We start from the raw sequence: 19415 nt of genomic DNA on the forward strand, positions 1-19415 counted from the left end.
ATATATACTGAGTTATACATATTAGCATACATATCAAGCTGCTTTACAGCATAAAATCTAGTTGAAATCTATCTAAAAGTAACACTTGACTCGTTTTCACGTTTAATACTGCTAAAGTTGCTTGCTTTAAAGGAATCTGTTGCATAAAGTGTTATATAAATATATATGGCGTAACTTGAGTGCCGATTGCAAAGATAATGCAAACATCCACACCAGATGCTTTCTTAACTGCTGTTTTCCCACGCTGTCATGTTTGTTGTTTATTTCATTATTGAGAGGAGACCAGCATCAGAATGTTTGCAAGTACAGTAAACTGCTGCTTACGTATATGTAGAACTGCTTTTTACCCCTAACTGAAGAACCTCAGTATATCAGGCATGACAGCATTTTTTTTGTTTGCAGTTTTGTAAAACTTTACCAAACTCTACTGGTTTGTACAGTGGCTGAGAGATCTCAATGTGCTGTAAATAAAAAAACACCTGCAAATTAAGAAAACATCTTAATTTGAAAACACATGCCCTGCAAATTCTCACAACACAAACAAAAACAGAAATACGCTGCAACTTCTCACAACACAGTTCTCGCAACAGTCTGCTTTTGGTTGTGATGTGAGTATTTGCAGCCCGTTTATGAAATTATTTGTGTTTTGAGTATTTGCAGCACATTTCTGCATTTGGTTGTGTTGTGAGTGCAGCGCATGTGTTGTTAAATTGATGAAGAAGTTTTCTTAATTTCCATGTGTTTTTTTTTTTCATTTGCCGCGCGTTGAGCTCTCATGGCCACCGTAGGTTTTCCACTTTGGGGGTTTTCCACTGTGTACAGTACCTGGTGGTAGTTTCAGTTCCACCTCGACTGATTGTCCAAGCAGCTGTACTGTTACCAAAATGTGACATGTAAACCCTGCTGATAACTGATTGGCCGGAAAGAATCACTAAACCCGCTAGATTAAAACAGGGTTTCCGCGGGGCATTAAAAAGCATTAAAAGTCCTTAAATGGATCTTGCAAAAATTAAGGCCTTAAAAGGCATTAAAAAGCATTAAATTTGATTCCTACAGGCATTAATTTTTTTTTTTATAGTTTTGAAGAGAATTTTATATCAATTTCTTTAAATATAGCCTTCATAATTAATCATTTTATTTGCTTTCGGTTTGGTAATTGGTTTCGGCCGGAGCAAAATTGCCGTGATACGGAGGTGACGCAGGCGGCGGGCATTTTGTACAGCATTGGACGAGGTCTGAGGAAAAATGGGAAAGTGCAAATTCCAACTGAAGTGGCTGGAAAACGAAAATTTCAAGACATGGTTGCAGCCTGTTAGTGGTAAAAATGATGAAGGATTTTGCGGTGTTTGCAGAAAAGCATTTAAGTTGGGGACAATGGGAATTGGCGCCGTAAAATCCCATATGCAGTGTGACGGCAACAAATCCGCGGTAAGAGCAAAACAGCAAACTACTATGTCTAGTTACTTTGGCGTGACCGACAAATCTACAACTAATAACGTTACGACGACAACTGATGCTGTCACCACCGTTTGTGGAGCAGCTAACATTACCACAGCAAAATCGAGCGATATTCGATCAACGTTTGGTTCGAATGCGACTTTGCAGGCGGAGGTGCTCTGGTGTCTGAACACAGCTGTCCATCTTCTCCGAGAGGCTTCTCCGTAAACAAGGAAGTAGAGACATGCAACATAAAAGAAGAAACTGTTGAGGCCCAGAGACTTGTCTGTGACCAAGTGCATGCTTTAGGGGGGGTTCTCAAAGTGTCCCTCACAAAGGAACTACTGCATTCTGTAGCCTCAGCCAGGACCAGATACAGGATCTACCTTGATGAGGAGAGGAGGAAGAGAGAGGGTGCCATGCGTGGACTAAAGAGAAAAGCTTTGGAAGATGAGTTGGAAGAACTGAAAAAGAAAAAGGGGGTGTCGACGGTCATGTGCGCCAGCCTTCAGAAGGATGCCGATCAACTAGCTGAGCAGGCCGAAAACAAACCGAAAACGCTCATGGCTGAAATGATAACAAAATCTAATACTCTAAGGAGGAGATTCAAGGAAAAGTGCTGTGAATTGAAAAATGTTGAGTCAGAGTTGGAACTAAAATCGACTGAATTAAGGCACATGCCTTAATAAACTTATTTACACAGTAAATGAATGTGCAATTTCTATAGCTCTTGCTTACATGTATGTACTTTGAATACATAAAGTTCCAGCATTTAAAAAGTTGAGCTTATTGAAGAGCTGTTTTTGTGATGATAAAATTATAAATTCAATAATTCTCTTTTTGCTAATTTTGAAATATCTCCAAATAATTTTACAATTAATTAAGCTGCCTCCTGAGCCATTTCTAATTCAGTTCTGAGTTATATAATTTCATGATTGCATCATCATCAAACTGGATGGTTGCAATTAATAATTTGCGACATGTCTATTTAAAATAAAACGATTATATCCGTATATAAAATATCCGTGTTAAGTCATGGGTCGTGTATGGCATTAAAAATTTTAAAAATGGCATTAAAAAGGCATTCAATTTAATTTGAAGATACCTGCAGAAACCCTGTAAAATCAGCACAGTCAGTGAGGATTGAACCCAACATTTTTTTAAACAAACACAACAGTTTCAAACTAAATAAAGGCTGTTTCGTGGTCTGTTTAGGGAAGTACAGACATTCCTCTCGTTGATAGCTGAGGAACGGATCCTGCAGGAGCTTGAGGGTATGACGCGGAATTAAAAGGTTTTTCAGGAGGTCACTCAGCACGACAATAAAGGCAGTGCAACTAGAACGACATGTCTATCCCACTCTAAAGCGGTACTAAACTGCAGTAGAAATGCAAACCGAGCTGAGCTGTACCATGCAGTGAAAAAGCGCCACAAGATCAAGCGACTATTCGACAACAAAAATATGTAGACAATTTCAGCTCTAATGTATAGAATAGACAAAATGGACACTTTTATTATATTTGGGTTCATAGTCTTCAGTTTTAACATAGTTTGGAGGACACTATGCCGAATTTTTAAGCCAAAATTCATTTTGCAGTAAGATGCAGTGCAGTACTTCAAGCTAGTCAGTGTATTCAGTAGGCGTAAATTATTATAAGTTGCTTCAGAGGCATAAGGTATTGCAAGTATTACATACAACAATAATAAAATATAAAAAGAAATTTACTTTTGGTACTTAAGTGCTTTTAAAAGCAAGTACTTTTACTTTTGTACTTTTATTTAAGTGCAAACTTTCCCTTTTTAAGGGAGTAATATTTGACCAGCAATATCTGTCCTTTCACTTTCAAAATAATGGAGTTGTGTACTTTCTCCACCTCTGGTTGCAGCCCTGGATCAAATTGTTCATATTTACCTGTTGTGAATCTGGTGGAAATTTTTCAGGAATAGTTTGGATGAATAATCCATCGAAGAATTAGTAAATGAGACCCAGTGTCCCAAATAGTGTCTTAATATTTACCATGATATTTTTGAGCATTACTAAAATAAGTCAGCATTCTTTAAAAGCAGCCTTTAAAGTGCAGGTGAAGATATTTGTGATTAATTCATGCTGGCTGTTTGGCAGGAATAATCCTTACCCTATAGAGTGCACTTGTGCCTTTGTTTCAAAGTGAAAATATTTGAGAAGCGAGCAAAGCAGAGACGAGAGCTGTGTGGGACTGAAAGACAAAGGCAGATTCCAGTTACACTCTATCACTGCAGATAATGCTGCTCAGCTGCAGGTTTCAGGGAGGGGGCGGGGCCTGAGCCATGATGTCATGGGCTCCGGCGCTTCATCCTGAAAGGGCCTCTTTGTTGGCAGAGATCGGCACGAGCGTCCTGCTTTTCCTGTGGATCGTCTCTGTCGACAACACTATGAAAAAGACAACACTGTCGTTAAAGTTCTTTGTTTAACTCGTGTTTATGTTTTTTTTTCTGTGAGAATTATCTTTATGGATGGCTAGTTCCTCACCGGACTGAGAAAACGAGAAGAACTGGAACGGGGAAAAAATGGAGCCTCTTACTCTGGAAACTTGCTAGAAGGACTGTGTGAAGTCAGGATGTCAGTGTTTTTACCAGGAAAAAACATCTTTTTAATCATCTTCACAGTATACATGGCATAAGCTACTAACACAAACTTTGTGGACGGATTTTTTGTGTTTTTGTTTACTTTTTGAAGTAAACTATTTAGATAAAAGAAAACTGATTATAGTCCGGGAACTGGATTTTTTTTCAATTGGTCGTGTTGGGAAGCAAATGAAAATGTTGGAGATTTGTTTAAAATTGGTGGGCTGTAAATCCAAAAAAGGTCTCTCTTCATCCTCCAGCTGTTACTTGGAAGGTAAGTGACCATGATGGCGAACGTGTGTGTGTGTGTGTAAGAAATTCAATTACAGAGTGGCAGTCTGAACATGGTCTTCAGATGAACAAACAGATGGATCTGGGGTTGATGGTCTTGTGAAAATCACAGGCCTCGGTGCTCCTTCTGTCTGTTTGGAAAGTGGAGGAGGGGGGAATGAGCAAGAGGAAAGCCAGACATACTGGCTCGCTGTAAAAGAAAGAGAGGAAAAAACGAGGGAGGGGGAACACTGGGAAATCTGATTCCTGTCTGGATAGATCTGTGCAGTTTTGTGTGTGTGGAGAGTTCGGATGCATCTACGCTTCTGCGAGAGTCAGTTTACTTAGTGATCTTAGTGAATGTGTCTTTGACTTTAACTTTTAGGCAAATTTAACAAGTACAGAGATTACTGAATGCCAGTAACAAAAACAATGTCTATTAAGAGTGAAATGTTGCTGTAATGGCATGAACGTAGTAAGGAGCTGAAATGTGAAAGTAAAGAATCCTCTGACTGTAGTCTGATGTTTTACCTCATAACTCTTCTCGTCTTGCTCGTGTTTGATCATAGCGATGGATGACTGATCTGAGTTTGACACAAAGAACGAGCAGTTTATGGTGACTGGCTGCTCATGACCTCAACATGAAATAATGTTAGTAGGGAACTGCAGAAAATAAATAAAAAAAGCTAAACGTTGGTAAAAAAAATTGTGAAAGACCAGATATAAAACATTCTCCTGTACATTCCTTGAGTTGTGATTTTTATTTATTTTTTTGTCAACTACGCAAATGCACTAAATGGGCGGTTAAAAGGTTAGTTCACCATTGTCTCATTTTACTCTCATGTTGTTCTGTGGAACACGGAGATAATCTTTATCATGGTTGTCAGGCTCCAAAATGACCATAAAAGCAGCAGTCCTCCACATGCCAGGGCTTGAGGTCATTGGTGCCATTGAAGATTGTTCAAATGTTTTCCTTTTGCATTTCACAAAGATGAGGGTGAGTAAATGATGACTGAATTCACATTTTTGGGTGATTAAAACACTTATTTCCCTTCTAAGCTGATTCATGTCACAGTTTATATATGAAAAACAGATCTTCTGCCTTTATGGTATTTGCCATGTTTATGTGTCTTAAGGTCATCAGTCATGATTTTCATGGCACAGAGTAATGAATGTAAAGATTCTCTGAGGTTGCGGATGTGACTCATTAAGTGTTTTATGACATACATGGTTGTGGTAATATACCTTTATTGCGAGCCTTCTGTATTGATTACATCTGGAAACATCCTGTTACACTAATGTGAATTATATTGATATGTTAACATGCATTCACTTATTCATTGACCTTTGAATTTTCCCTCATCTTTGCAGAAGCTCTTCAGCGGCCGGATTTCGAGGCCCCGGGTCTGTCTGAAGCGGCTCGTTGGAACTCCAAAGAGAATCTGTTGGCGGGACCCAGTGAAAATGACCCCAATCTGTTCGTAGCGCTGTATGACTTTGTCGCAAGCGGAGACAACACTCTCAGCATCACCAAAGGTGAGAAACACTATTTTTACATGGTTCATCATCTGAACACATTAAACACTTCATCATGACTCAAGCTAGGGCAACATTTCAGTAGTTGTAACCAATACAAGTGAAATTACACCGTTTTAACAACACATAAATATTCAACTGTAAATAATGTGATATTGAACATACTTCTTTTAATTATGAAAGTTTAGAGGTATTATTAAATTAATGCTCATGTTGTGTTCCGGTCATTTTGTTCTGGGGAGGATTTTATTTTTACATTAAACACTAAACATTATACATATGTAATATTTTCATCACAGGTTTAGGTCTTAAATTTAATTGTTCATATCTGAAGACACCATGTGAAGGATTTTCAGCACAAACTTATTAACACAGTGCCTCCAGGTATGTGCAAGACACTGCACAACCTAACAATGCACAGATCAGGTTTCGTTCTTCCTGTTTTCATTAACCAAGGAACTGTTTACAATAAAGTCTAGCTAAGATTGGCATTTTGGTCTAGAAATGTGTTTTGAGCACTCACATAGTGTTGTGTATCAACATTGTTCAGGAATATCAGTACCTGTTCTCATCTTTTACAACAACAGACTGCACATTATTGCATGTGTTTTCTTATTTTTGTAGTTGCATGTTTTCTTAATTTAGCTGCTCTTTGTTTCATTTATTAGCCGCAGTATGAGGTCACATGTCTGACTGGAAATCCAGATATTTGCTGCACATTCTTCATTTCTCTTCCTTTATCTTGTCAACATGTCAGATCTTTCCATTCAGCCCATGAAAAAAAAAGTGAGGGAAGATCTACAGCCATCCAGATGCCCAACGCATCATTAGATAAGGAGAGAGTGTAGAGTGTTTTATAAAGAGATGTTATTAGGGCACGGCATATAGTACAGAAGTCATAGACTGGACGTTAATTATTACAGATTGTGCTGTTTACATTAGTTCATTAGTGCTTTCATCTAATGCAAATCCCACAAGCAGTTGATCTGAGAATGAATTGCTTGTTGTTTCTGAGAGTACATGATGAAAAACTGGCCTAAGTCATGAGTCTTTATGATGAATTTCACATAATAATGATGTACTAGTGCTGCTCGTGATGTGATCACAGCAGTCTTGTGCTCCAGACAGGAATGATTCCTCAGATCACGTGTTTTGTTGAGGAGCGTGCGTCTGATCACTCAATGAAATATCAACAAGTTCTTGCTGCATTCTGATTGAAATCAACTTTTTAAAGTGTTTAAACATTCCTGATGAGCTTGTGCTAAGCAAAATGAAGGCGTTTTTATTTAGAGCCAATGGACTTCATTATAACGATTCCTGCTTCTCTTGATTCAGTTTAAAGGTGCTTTATGTAATAATTTTCGATATTGGGTCTTAAAGAATTTATTAAAATGTATAAAAGATATTGTATTGTGATTTTATATTCTAGTTCTTAATAAACTTTCCTTTTGGCATCTTAATTTGTAAGGCCCTCTGTGTTTTAGTTTCAGAGATATTGGAATTTCAGTATGTCTCCAGGAGTAAATCGTTAAATTGTATTTGGTTTTTGAACACTGAAAATGTGTGATTCAACAGTCTGGACATGAAGCCTCATTAAGGTCCCCATATCTCTGGGGCCGAACTATATTGGGCCTTGAAAATGAAGATTCAAAAAGAAAAGTTTACTAAGAACTAGAATCTGACATCACATTGCAATATCTTTTATACATTTTGAGTTGTAGGCACACAAACTTTGGAAAAAGTATATATATATAGCATTCAATGCAGTTGTTTTGACAGAGGGAACGAGATACATTTCTAGTTTCAACATTATTTGTTCTTCAGACATTCCTCTTTAAAATAAAAGAAGTAGGGCTGGACGATTAATCGAAAAATAATCAAAACCGAAATTCATAACCTCTAACCGACGTAATTTTCCCATGTCGGTTATCTCGGTTTTTTAATTCTGTTAAAACTTTCCCCTTAAAAGCATACTAGTGCGTGTGTAGCCACATGACTCTGCCTGTCAGTGGCATAAAAGCAAAACACGGAGGTGAACGCCGGTTCAACACATACTGATGGCGCGTGAGCGTTGAGCCTTGCGTCTTCACTAAACTTTGTCAGTTGTATTTGTTTTATGGTTTGGACATTCAAGCGATTAGATGATTCGGATGTGTATTCTTACATCGAGCTACCATGTTCGCGCAGCTGCACTGTGGCACGAACACTCATATAAACAGTAGCTATGAAGACCGCGTGCACAGAGGAACGCAGAAACTAGTTGTCAGCGCTGTCCTGTGATTTATCACTAAAGTATCTTAGAATCTCAAAACGTATTATAGCATGTTTGTGTGCAGCACACATGAAGCACAAGAGCGTGCATAGAGAGCAGCGGTCGGCGGTCGCGCTGCGGGTTCCCGGTTTGTGTCCGTTCTCGGACTGTTCTATGTATTTTCACTGTAGAAAAGGTTGTTCCGAGTCGAAACTACGATACAGAAAACTACATCAGTATATCATCATAAACGCAGCCGTTTTTGTCTTACGTGAACAGATTCATAAACAGATGAGAAAGAAAACACATGTGCAGTATTTTTGATTAAAGAGACAACAGCCTAATAAACACGCTGCCTGTCATTAATTGTAAATCAAAGAACAAAAGTAAATCATTCACTGATCTTGACTGAATATATTTAATAACTTTACTTGATTAATCTTTATTCTATTTATAAAACGAAAACTATGCAATGTTTTTAAACTTTTAATTAGTTTCTGTACCTGAAATTTTTTGTTGTTGTATGTATTTATTTATGATATTGCTAATTGATTTGTTTGTTCCTATCTTATTACTGACTGTTTACTTGTCTTTAACACTTTAATATTTGAAATTTATATTAATCTAGTTGTTTTTGCTATGGTATTTTTTTAATCACAGGCAAAATTCCTCTTGCAGTGTTTTGTAGGCTGCTGATTTTTGCTCATGTTATTCAGCTGCAACAGAATGCTTTGTAAAAATGTTTGACATCTAAATGTTTGACTTAATTTTTCTATATTGGATCTTTTTATCTTACTGGAATCGAAACTAGGAATCGATAAGCAGACAGAATCGGAATCTGAATCGATAAAATTCAAACGATACCCAACCCTAGTAAGAAATCTTATGAACATAGATAAAATAACTGCTGATAGTCAATCATATTTACAGTACAAACCTTGTCAGTGAACTATGAGGGCAAAAAAACAAAACCGAAACAAAATAATCGTTCATTAATCGTAATCGAGGTAAAATGTTCAATTAATCGAGGTTTTGATTTTAGGCCATAATCGTCCAGCCCTAAAAAGAAGTATCATATTTATACAAATTTTATTTTTTATCACTGAACGTGTGCTATTTAATGATCATGCACAATTTAATTATCCTGGAGCCATATTGAAATTCCAGTATCTGGAACTGAACCAAAGAGGGCCTTAAAAATGAAGCAGCCAAATGGAAAATTGAAAAGGTGCTCTTTCCCCATTTTTGAATGGTCACCACTGGCATATAATACAACAAAGATTGCTAAAGTCAACAGATTTTACTAACTGACCAACCAATTTCTCTGTAAAACATAACATTATGATGATGCTATCTTTCTTACTCCGTAAATATTCATCCATGACACTTTATATTTTGGCTTTCATTTCTGTACATGCTTCTCCAGAAAAAAATATCAGCAAAATTTGAGCCAGATACCTTTGGTAGATTTGACACGGAATGACCCCTATGATGTTACCCATTTCTCATGGTGCTCTGATCAGGAGAGAAGCTGAGGGTTCTGGGATACAATCACAATGGCGAGTGGTGCGAGGCTCAGACCAAGAACGGCCAGGGCTGGGTGCCCAGCAACTACATCACACCCGTCAACAGCCTGGAGAAGCACAGCTGGTACCACGGTCCTGTGTCCCGCAACGCCGCCGAGTACCTGCTGAGCAGCGGCATCAACGGCAGCTTCCTGGTGCGTGAGAGCGAGAGCAGCCCAGGACAGAGGTCCATCTCGCTGCGCTGCGAGGGACGTGTCTACCACTACCGCATCAACACAGCTTCGGATGGCAAGGTGAGAGTCACAGAATATTCCAGCAGTAGTGTGCTTCAAGACGAGTTGGGCTCACATCACCCAAAGAGTGTTAAACCTTATACGTCTTGACAGCAGTGCCACTTCAGAGACACAGGAAAAGGACACGTGAAATTAAATGGGGTGTTTTCAACAATAGTTAGTGAATTCACTTACAATTTGTAGACTAGCTGGTTGCTAACTAGTCTTGATTTCCTCACTGCTGACACATCACATTGGCTGGGGAGAAGCATCATCATAGCGCCCTTAATATTTCAGTAGAAATTAAATAACATTTGCTAGCAAAAGCAATCACTTTTTATGTATAATCAGGGCTCCAAAATAGTTTAATTTCATGAGGAAATTTTTGTTTTATAGAAGACAATAGGGTCTTTATTCAGCTTCATCTAGTTGATTCAGTTTAGTTCAATAGCGTCAATTAACCTTCCATTTTTATAGTATTTTAAGATTCTGATAATAGTTACATTTAAATGGAATATGTTCCAATAGCACGCTGAAGTGCTCTACTAACAGCACCACTCAGTAGTAGAGACAGACGATGATGAGTGCAGCCCGTGCGCAGATAAATGAGTCCATGTGTCACGCATGCACTGCAGCGCTGCATTCCTGCTGCATGTTGATGACCGCTGCACTCATTCCTCGCATGCCTGACGTGCCTCGTCTGCCTCACTGGCTCCGCATGAGGCCGCGACACACTTCCCTGCTGGAATCTCCAGTGTAAGCCGTCTGGAATGAGTCTGAGCCGCCATTTCAGCACAACATGCTCTGAGGTGGAAGATCTGGGTTTTTCAAATGTATATCCCTGATTTAAACCTTCACAATTAGTAATGATAGCTTTTTTTATTATTATACAGCCAGTTTCATATAACTTCATTCAGGACACTTGACATTAACATGACGTGAAACCAAGTTTTCTTGACCCTCGTGCCACATCAGAAGCATATGGATGAAAATATTCAAAATGCAGTTACTGCACCAACAAAGTATTAAAAAGGTGCATTTAAATGCATGAATTCACTAAAGAAACCTTAATAATGCATTCAAACAGAAATTAGGAGTTTGTAGAGGAAACAGTGTATCACTCTTGAAATGTTACGATCTTTGACATGTGACACATCTCTCCTAAATCCTGTGCCATTTTTACTTTTTTGTTGTCAAAAGTACCAATGTCGCTGCTGCAATTTTTCAAATGTGGTGATACCAGCATTTCCTGCTAGCTTTTTGAGCATTGTTGCATGTAGGGCTGCAACTAACGATTATTTTGATAATCGATTAGTTGGATGATCATTTTTTTCGATAAAGCCACCCCTATTAAAGCCCCTATTTTCATTATTTTAATTTTACTGACAAAAACACACTATTCCACTTTCTGCCCAATGTCCTTACAAACAAATGTGCCAACTGTGTAGTATGAAAACATACAGTGCTTAATTTATTAGACCACCTGTTATAAGACAAAACACAAATATTTGAGGAATCTGTAAAAAAAAAAGTATTATAAAAATGTTTATTGTAATTTTTGGACAAATAACAGTATTTATTCACTTAATAACAAAAATTGCCTCCTTTGATAACCACTCACATGCTTGCTGGCATTGTTTATGTACTTTTTGACTAATTGGGTATCTGAATAAAAAAACACTAAAGCACTTGACAATTTTTTTCTGCTTTCTTTCACAGATAACAGCAATAATTATATTATAGCATTAAAAATAGCTTACTAGTGTTACTAAAAAGCATATTCATTATGAATGCGCAAAACACATCTGATCGGCCATTGTGTTTCTGTACTCTACAGATATGTCTTTGATTGACTACAACGATCATCGAGTGCTTACAGATACAAGCGGGAGAACACAATTTCAGCATCTGAACACAATGGCCAGTCAGAGCTGTTTAAGAATCCGCTCAACAGAGCACAAAATGTTAGTGTGAAATGCTGTAACAACAATTCATACTTGAGTGAAATGCTTGACTCAAATAATTGTAAAACTTCAAGCCTGGGAGTAGAAGGAACATATCAACATGTGCTTGATTTATTGGTGCAGTCCGGTGGTTTATTTAGTTGTCATTGTGCAAACAAGCAATAAGTCATGTTAAAGTAAATGGTTATTGGCCATAAAAATCACTAAGTATTGGCTATTAGTAATCAGTACAGCTTAAATTATTACTTCAGCCCTGTGCATTGACAGGCTGCTTAAGATTAAGAGAAAACGTTCATAAAAAAAAAAAAAAAATGATGTGCACTGTTTAAGCATTTGAAATAAATATTGTATATTCCGAAAAAATAAGAATAGTCCATTTTGTTTTCATGGTGACTTTTAATGTATTAGTACCTCACTGTTTGTCTTAGGTTCAGCGGCTAGTCGTTTTATCACGGTACAGAATGGACCTTTTAACTTTGTATTGTCACTTCTGCTCTTTTTTGAGCATCTGTTGGCTGGTGTGAGGCTGGTTCTTATGGAGGTAAATCGGTAGCTAAACTTGAGAGGTTGAAGATCTGAATGTGAGAACTTGTCATATTAATATTTGTATTTGTAAGTTAAAATTTACACTCATGGCTCTGATGTGAAGAGTTGAATCTTTCAATTTGCACACACAGACAATGATCAAAACACCCGTGTTTTGAATTGGAAGTTGTAGATTAATAGTCACAAATGTGTAGAATTACATTCACACAAAGAAAATGACATATACACATGTTTACGACATATTTACTTTTGCACTTCAGTTTCGCTGCACAACGTCAAGTCGGCACTTACAACCTCTCAGATCTGGAAGTACAAGTTCAAAGCGCTCTGACTTTTGCTACTCTTTTTGCGGTATTCTGTTGCAAAACTCACTTGTGCACTTGTATATGCAGATGTGAGAGAGCAGAGCTGGGGGCGGGGCTTTGGTGTGAATGAGAACATTTTATTGGTCGATGCCCGACCAATGAACAACGCCAATTGTTTTCACTGAATATCCTTAGCTTTGACAGGATTTTAAGACATTGCATTCATTTTGCCATTCAGGTATTATCTAGTAGACAAATAATGCAACATATTTTATGTATATCCCACTGCATATTGCAGAGTAAACTCGCTGTACCAGAGCATGCTTTGATCTCACCGCCACGCGGTCATGTGGTTCATGGAGCTATCAATAGTACTAAACAAAACGTTTTGTCAATATGCTTGAAATGTATTGGACAGACAGCAGTTTTATTATATTTGCAGGGATTTCTAGTAATTTGTAACACAAAAAGTGCACTGATTATGCATGGATAACTACGTTGACTAATGACTATGCCTTACAATAGCATTTTATACTGGAAAATGGAACAGCATTATGTTCTCATACTCCTCCTTGGCAGTTAAATGTGACTATAAACAATTAAGTGTAACTTTTAACCAATAAAATAATTGTACTACATGTTAACTCAGTCCTGTTTAGTTAATTTGAAGAGATCATGGTACTAAATAATATGCGCAATAATTATGATTCATGAATGACCATTTGAAATATAACATTTTCTAATATGGTTATTATTTAAACTACAATAACTGTAGTATTTAGGTTTAAATTCCAGTGCAAAGAGGCACGCTTTAAATTAGGGGCATTTGGTGGCCAGAAAGATAATATTCATATGCAATTCCATTGCTTAAACACTAGATGGCCTTGTTGATGTTTAATAAATACATGTATTTAGCTCTACTAGTTGCTCAAAACAGTATTTCTGGTCATAAGTGCTTATTTTTTAGGTTTTGCTGTTTAATGTACATTTAGACACTCGATTTTATAAAAAAAATAATAATAATAATGTTGCATTTAAAAAGGTTCATTACTGACAAGCAAATTAGGAATTTAACCCAATGAAGATGTTAAAATTATTTTTACAAAACATAAAAATAATAAAAACAGCATTATATTGCAACTCTGGTAGAGTGATATGCAGTGGGATATACATATAAAATATGTTGCATTATTTGTCTACCAGATAATACCTGAATGGCAAAATGAATGCAGTGTCTTAAAATCCTGTCAAAGCTAAGGATATTCAGTGAAAACAATTGGCGTTGTTCATTGGTCGGGCATCGACCAATAAAATGTTCTCATTCGCACCAAAGCCCCGCCCCCAGCTCTGCTCTCTCACATCTGCATATACAAGTGCACAAGTGAGTTTTGCAACAGAATACCGCAAAAAGAGTAGCAAAAGTCAGAGCGCTAGGATTTGAACCTGTACTTCCAGATCTGAGAGGTTGTAAGTGCCGACTTGACGTTGTGCAGCGAAACTGAAGTAAAGTGCAAAAGTAAATATGTCGTAAACGTGTGTATATGTCATTTTCTTTGTGTGAATGTCATTCTACACATTTGTGACTATTAATCTACAACTTCCAATTCAAAACACGGGTGTTTTGATCATTGTCTGTGTGTGCAAATTTGAAAGATTCAACTCTTCACATCAGAGCCATGAGTGTAAATTTTAACTTACAAATACAAATATTAATATGACAAGTTCTCACATTCAGATCTTCAACCTCTCAAGTTTTGCTACTGATTTACCTTTATAGGTTCTGAGCCTGTTATCATGCTCACACTCTCGTGTCTCTCTTCCTGCAGCTGTATGTGTCGTCGGAGAGCCGCTTCAACACACTGGCGGAGTTGGTTCACCATCATTCCACGGTGTCCGATGGTCTGATCACGACGCTGCATTACCCAGCGCCCAAACGCAACAAGCCCACCATCTATGGTGTCTCACCCAACTATGACAAATGGGAGATGGAGCGCACTGATATTACCATGAAACACAAGCTGGGCGGAGGGCAGTATGGAGAGGTGTACGAGGGTGTCTGGAAGAAATACAACCTAACTGTGGCTGTCAAAACACTAAAGGTCAGTGAAATAGAGACAAACTGGAGCTTCTCAAGACATTGAGAACACATCACACCTGCTTAATGTTTTTTTGTTCATGTTTTCTGAAGATGAGGCCACGTCCATGTTCAAATCGGTCTAATTTGATGAGCTTTTACCACATGACTGATGAATACAAAGACAGCAGAGAAAAACAATGCTATATATGGATAATTTGACAGTATTGTCAGTGACCCTCTATTATATATAAGATATTCACGTCTAAATCGTACATTTTTGAGCATAAAACAGTGAAGGCTGGATGTGAATTGTTTTTTTTCTTTTGTGCAGGAGGACACAATGGAAGTGGAAGAGTTTTTAAAAGAAGCTGCAGTCATGAAAGAAATCAAGCACCCAAACTTAGTGCAGCTGTTAGGTGAGTCCAGTGTTTCTCCTGTGCTGCACACTGCATGACCTTTAGTGTGTAATAGTTTTATTCATTTGTACAGGGACTAAAGCTTACAAATTGGGGAAATGCATATATATATATATATATATTTTTTATTATAAAAATTAATAATACATTTACCTAAATTTGTTACTTCAGACTTATGTGCCCTCTAGAAGCTTGCGTTCTGCAAGTGAAGCACAAAGTCACTTTTACGGACTTTTAAATTAAATGTTCCTCCTGGTGGAATGACCTCCCCAACTCTATCCGGACAGCTGAGTCCTTAGCCATCTTCAAGAATCGGCTTAAAACACAGCTCTTCCATCTTTATTTGACCCTCTAACTTTAACACTCACTATTCTAATTCTATTCTTAAAAAAAATCTAACTACCTTTCTAATCTTTTTGTATTCTATTTTCTTTTCATTTATTATGCAATTGTATGTGTGTGTGTGTATGTGTAAAGATCTCTAACACTAGCTTGCTCTATTCTTTTTTCTATTCTATCTGTTTTCTTTTTATTATATTATTTAAAATCCCATGCTATGTGTACTGTGTTAACCTAACTGAGACTTGTTATAGCCCTTATATATCATTGCTCTTTTTGTTGTTTTTGTTTGCTTCCACTGTCCTCATCTGTAAGTCGCTTTGGATAAAAGCGTCTGCTAAATGAATAAATTTAAATGTAAATGTAATAAAGAAATGTAATGCTTTTGAACTTTAAAGTATTTCAAAATAGTCAAAAAAAGTATTTATAATTACAGCGCAGTCTTTGTGATTTGACACTAAACCTTATTACATTCTCAGGCATTGGCATATTTGGGGCTTGGTCCTGCATTTATACATTGAACAAAATTATAAATGCAACACTTGTTTTTGCCCCCATTTTTCATGAGCTGAACTCAAAGATCTAAGACTTTTTCTATGTACACAAAAGGCCTATTTCTCACAAATATTGTTCACAATTGCTGGCCATGCAAGAACTGGGATGTTTTCAGCTTCCAGGAATTGTGTACTGATCCTTGCAACATGGGGCTGTGCATTATCACACTGCAACATGAGGTGATGGTTGTGGATAAATGGCACAACAATGGGCCTCAGGATCTCGTCACAGTATCTCTGTGCACTCAAAATGCCATCAATAAAAGGCACCTGTTCGTTGTCCATAACATACACCTGCCCATACCATAACCCCACCGCCATCATGGGGCACTCGATCCACAACGTTGACATCAGCACACCACTCACCCACACAATGGCATACACACTGTCTGCCATCTGACCTGTATAGTGAAAACCAGGATTCATCCGTGAAGAGAACACCTCTCCAAAGTGCCAGAGGCCATCGAATGTGAGCATTTGCCGACTCAAGTCGGTTACGACGATGAACTGCAGTCAGGACGAAACCCTGATGAGGATGACGAGCATGCAGATGAGCTTCCCTGAGATGGTTTCTGACAGTTTGAGCAGAAATTCTTTGGTTATGCAAACTGATTGTTACAGCAGCTGTCCGGGTGGCTGCTCTCAGATGATCATGGAGGTGAAGATGCTGGATGTGGAGGTCCTGGGCTGGTGTGGTTACACGTGGTCTGCGGTTGTGAGGCCGGTTGGATGTACTGCCAAATTCTCTGAAACGCCTTTGGAGATGACTTATGGTAGAGAAATTTACATTTAACTCCCGGGCAACAGCTCTGGTGGATATTCCTGCAGTCAGCATGCTAATTGCACGCTCCCTCAAAACTTGCGACATCTGTGTCAAGTAACTGTGTGATAAAACTGCACATTTTAGAGTGACCTTTTATTGTGGCCAGCCTAAGGCACACCTGTGCAATTATCAAACTTTCTAATCAGTATCTTAATATGCCACACCTGTTGAGGTGGATGGATTATCTTGGGAAAGGATAAGTGCTCACTAAAACAGATTTAGACAGATTTGTGAACAATATTTGAGAGAAATAGGCCTTTTGTGTACATAGAAAAAGGCTTCGAGTTCAGCTCAAAATGGGGGAGAAAACAAAAGTGTTGCATTTATAATTTTGTTCAGTGTATGTCTGATCAAACATAATTGGGTCAGGAAGGTCCACTAGTGATTTTATCTAGATCAGTGATTCTCAAACTTTTTAAAGTCGCATACCCCGTCCAGGCAAGCGGCATGGTACAGTACAGTACGGGGGACAGTTATTTCCATTTCTATTGTCAGAAGTTGTGAATGGTACCAAAATAACAAATCATAACGTACCACTTTTTTGGGACCACTCCTTTGGGTACCTAGCACAGTAGTCCGATACCAAAAGGGTGGAGGTAGACTCACGGTAGAACATTGATTGGTTGACAGAAAATCGTCACTTGTGCGTGCTACAAGGGGAATGACAACACAAGGGGAATGAAGCCTCTCATTCTCTCTATCATGCTGTTTATGCGTGTTGGGCTTGTTTACATCAAGTGTGCAAATACAACAGTGTATTTTATCATTTCTTATTTTCACACACATACACAGTAGGGCTGTGTATCACCAGCAAAGTCACGATATGATACGTATCACGATACAGAGGCCACGGTACGATACATATCACGATACATGACTGCACTGAATTTAGCAGAATTTAGTAAAACAGCTGTTTATGAACACTGCATACTTAAGGGCCAGTGCTAACTATATGCAGTTGACCTCTGTCATATGAAGGGTCTCCATAAATGTACCACAGAACAATATAGGTAATGGCATACGTTTACATTGGACACTCCCCACCAGGTACAACATTCTGATTGTTTGCATTTAGTTTTTAAGCCCATAAATAATAATTTACTCATTCTAATAAATTTATATTGTAATGTACTCATATTAATATATACAAAAATATCATTGCACAAATGAATGCACTCTACTTTTTAAAATAAAAATAGAAAATAAAATGAAAAAAAAAGTTCTAAACTAATGCGCTGTCCTCTGTATCTTATGCACACACACGTTCAGTCACTCACACAGATCACGCTTTGCGTGCAATCAGACATTCAGGAACAAACTTTTTAGCACTGCTCTGCATATTTTTATAAACCATAAATAGCTTAATCACTCAAGAGCTACAATATCTTTCTCAACATGGCGCTGGTCATTGTTTCTAAAGGAATTAAAGCCACAGCTTCACTGTTAATAGAGTAATGCGACAAAATAGAGGTAATTCTTATGTGCACAGCCTCTCTCCTTTCTTTCTCTCTCGTGTAAATTAACACTTGATAAATAACAATGTTCTGAGAATAGAATATTGAAGTGGAGATTGCTAAACTGCAACCTAACTGGTGTTTTCAGAATGCAAGCGTGTTTATAGTGGTGGGAAAGAGAGCCCGTGCAAAGGGTTGGCAGGTTGACAAAGATAAGTACCGTATTTTCCGGACTATAAGTCACACTTTTTCATAGTTTGGCTGGTTCTTTGACTTATAGTCAGGAGCGACTTATTTATCAAAATTAATTTGACATGAACCAAGAGAAAACATTACCGTCTCAGCCTCTATGCTGCTCTGTGCTCCTGTAGTCTACCACTGAGCAGTGTAGAGCACCCTCTCGCGGCTGTAGACGGTAATGTTTTCTCTTAGTTCTTGGTTCTAAATAAATGCGACTTATAGTCCAGTGCGACTTATATATGTTTTTTTCCTCATGACGTATTTTTGGACTGGTGCGACTTTTACTCAGGTGCGACTTATAGTCTGAAAAATACGGTAACACGCTTAAAAGATATTTCCGTATTGCACAATGTTTCGGGGATAACATCTCTTTATATCAGGCAACCCCGGTTTTGTTCCTCTGCGGCCAGATTAAATATTATTATAGCCTATATATTAAGCTCTATTCATTATTTTTTTTTGAAAACTTGCACTTTTCTTCTCTATTTTAAACTGTGTTCTTGTATCCAAATTAAGCACTGTCCACTGCTGTGCATGTGCCACAATATCGATACAGGGCCAGCTGTATCGATATTCGTATTGTAAAATCTCTGTGACGATACATCGTTGTATCTGGATCTGGGTGTCCTTTCCCGAATCATACCGTACTGTACTGACCCGTACCTCTCGGTGGAAACGAGCCATGAATGCTCTTCTGCATACCCCCTCTCTTACACTAGTCACAAAATATATGAAAAATGTGCACATAATACATATACCTTTTTAAAATAACTCCCTTTTATCAAACACAACATTTGAATG

The 19415-nt window shown here is 37.8% G+C and overlaps 1 protein-coding gene across 2 annotated transcripts in view; it reads left to right on the top strand.

The window, feature by feature from the left end:
* abl1 (c-abl oncogene 1, non-receptor tyrosine kinase) overlaps nt 1-19415 on the top strand; it is a 61004-nt gene that overhangs the window by 34186 nt on the left and 7403 nt on the right. Inside the window, exons 1-5 of one of the 2 annotated variants that reach the window (XM_059545646.1) lie at nt 3759-4315; nt 5683-5847; nt 9622-9917; nt 14538-14810; nt 15120-15204. In XM_059545646.1, coding sequence (XP_059401629.1) covers nt 4231-4315; nt 5683-5847; nt 9622-9917; nt 14538-14810; nt 15120-15204 — 904 coding nt within the window. In that variant the 5' untranslated portion in view covers nt 3759-4230. Of the gene's footprint in view, nt 1-3758; nt 4316-5682; nt 5848-9621; nt 9918-14537; nt 14811-15119; nt 15205-19415 lie in introns of those variants that run through there. The other variant, XM_059545637.1, reaches the window with a different exon arrangement.

Source organism: Carassius carassius, chromosome 4 (assembly GCF_963082965.1).
Source record: "Carassius carassius chromosome 4, fCarCar2.1, whole genome shotgun sequence".
NCBI classification, from domain to species: Eukaryota; Metazoa; Chordata; class Actinopteri; order Cypriniformes; family Cyprinidae; genus Carassius; species Carassius carassius.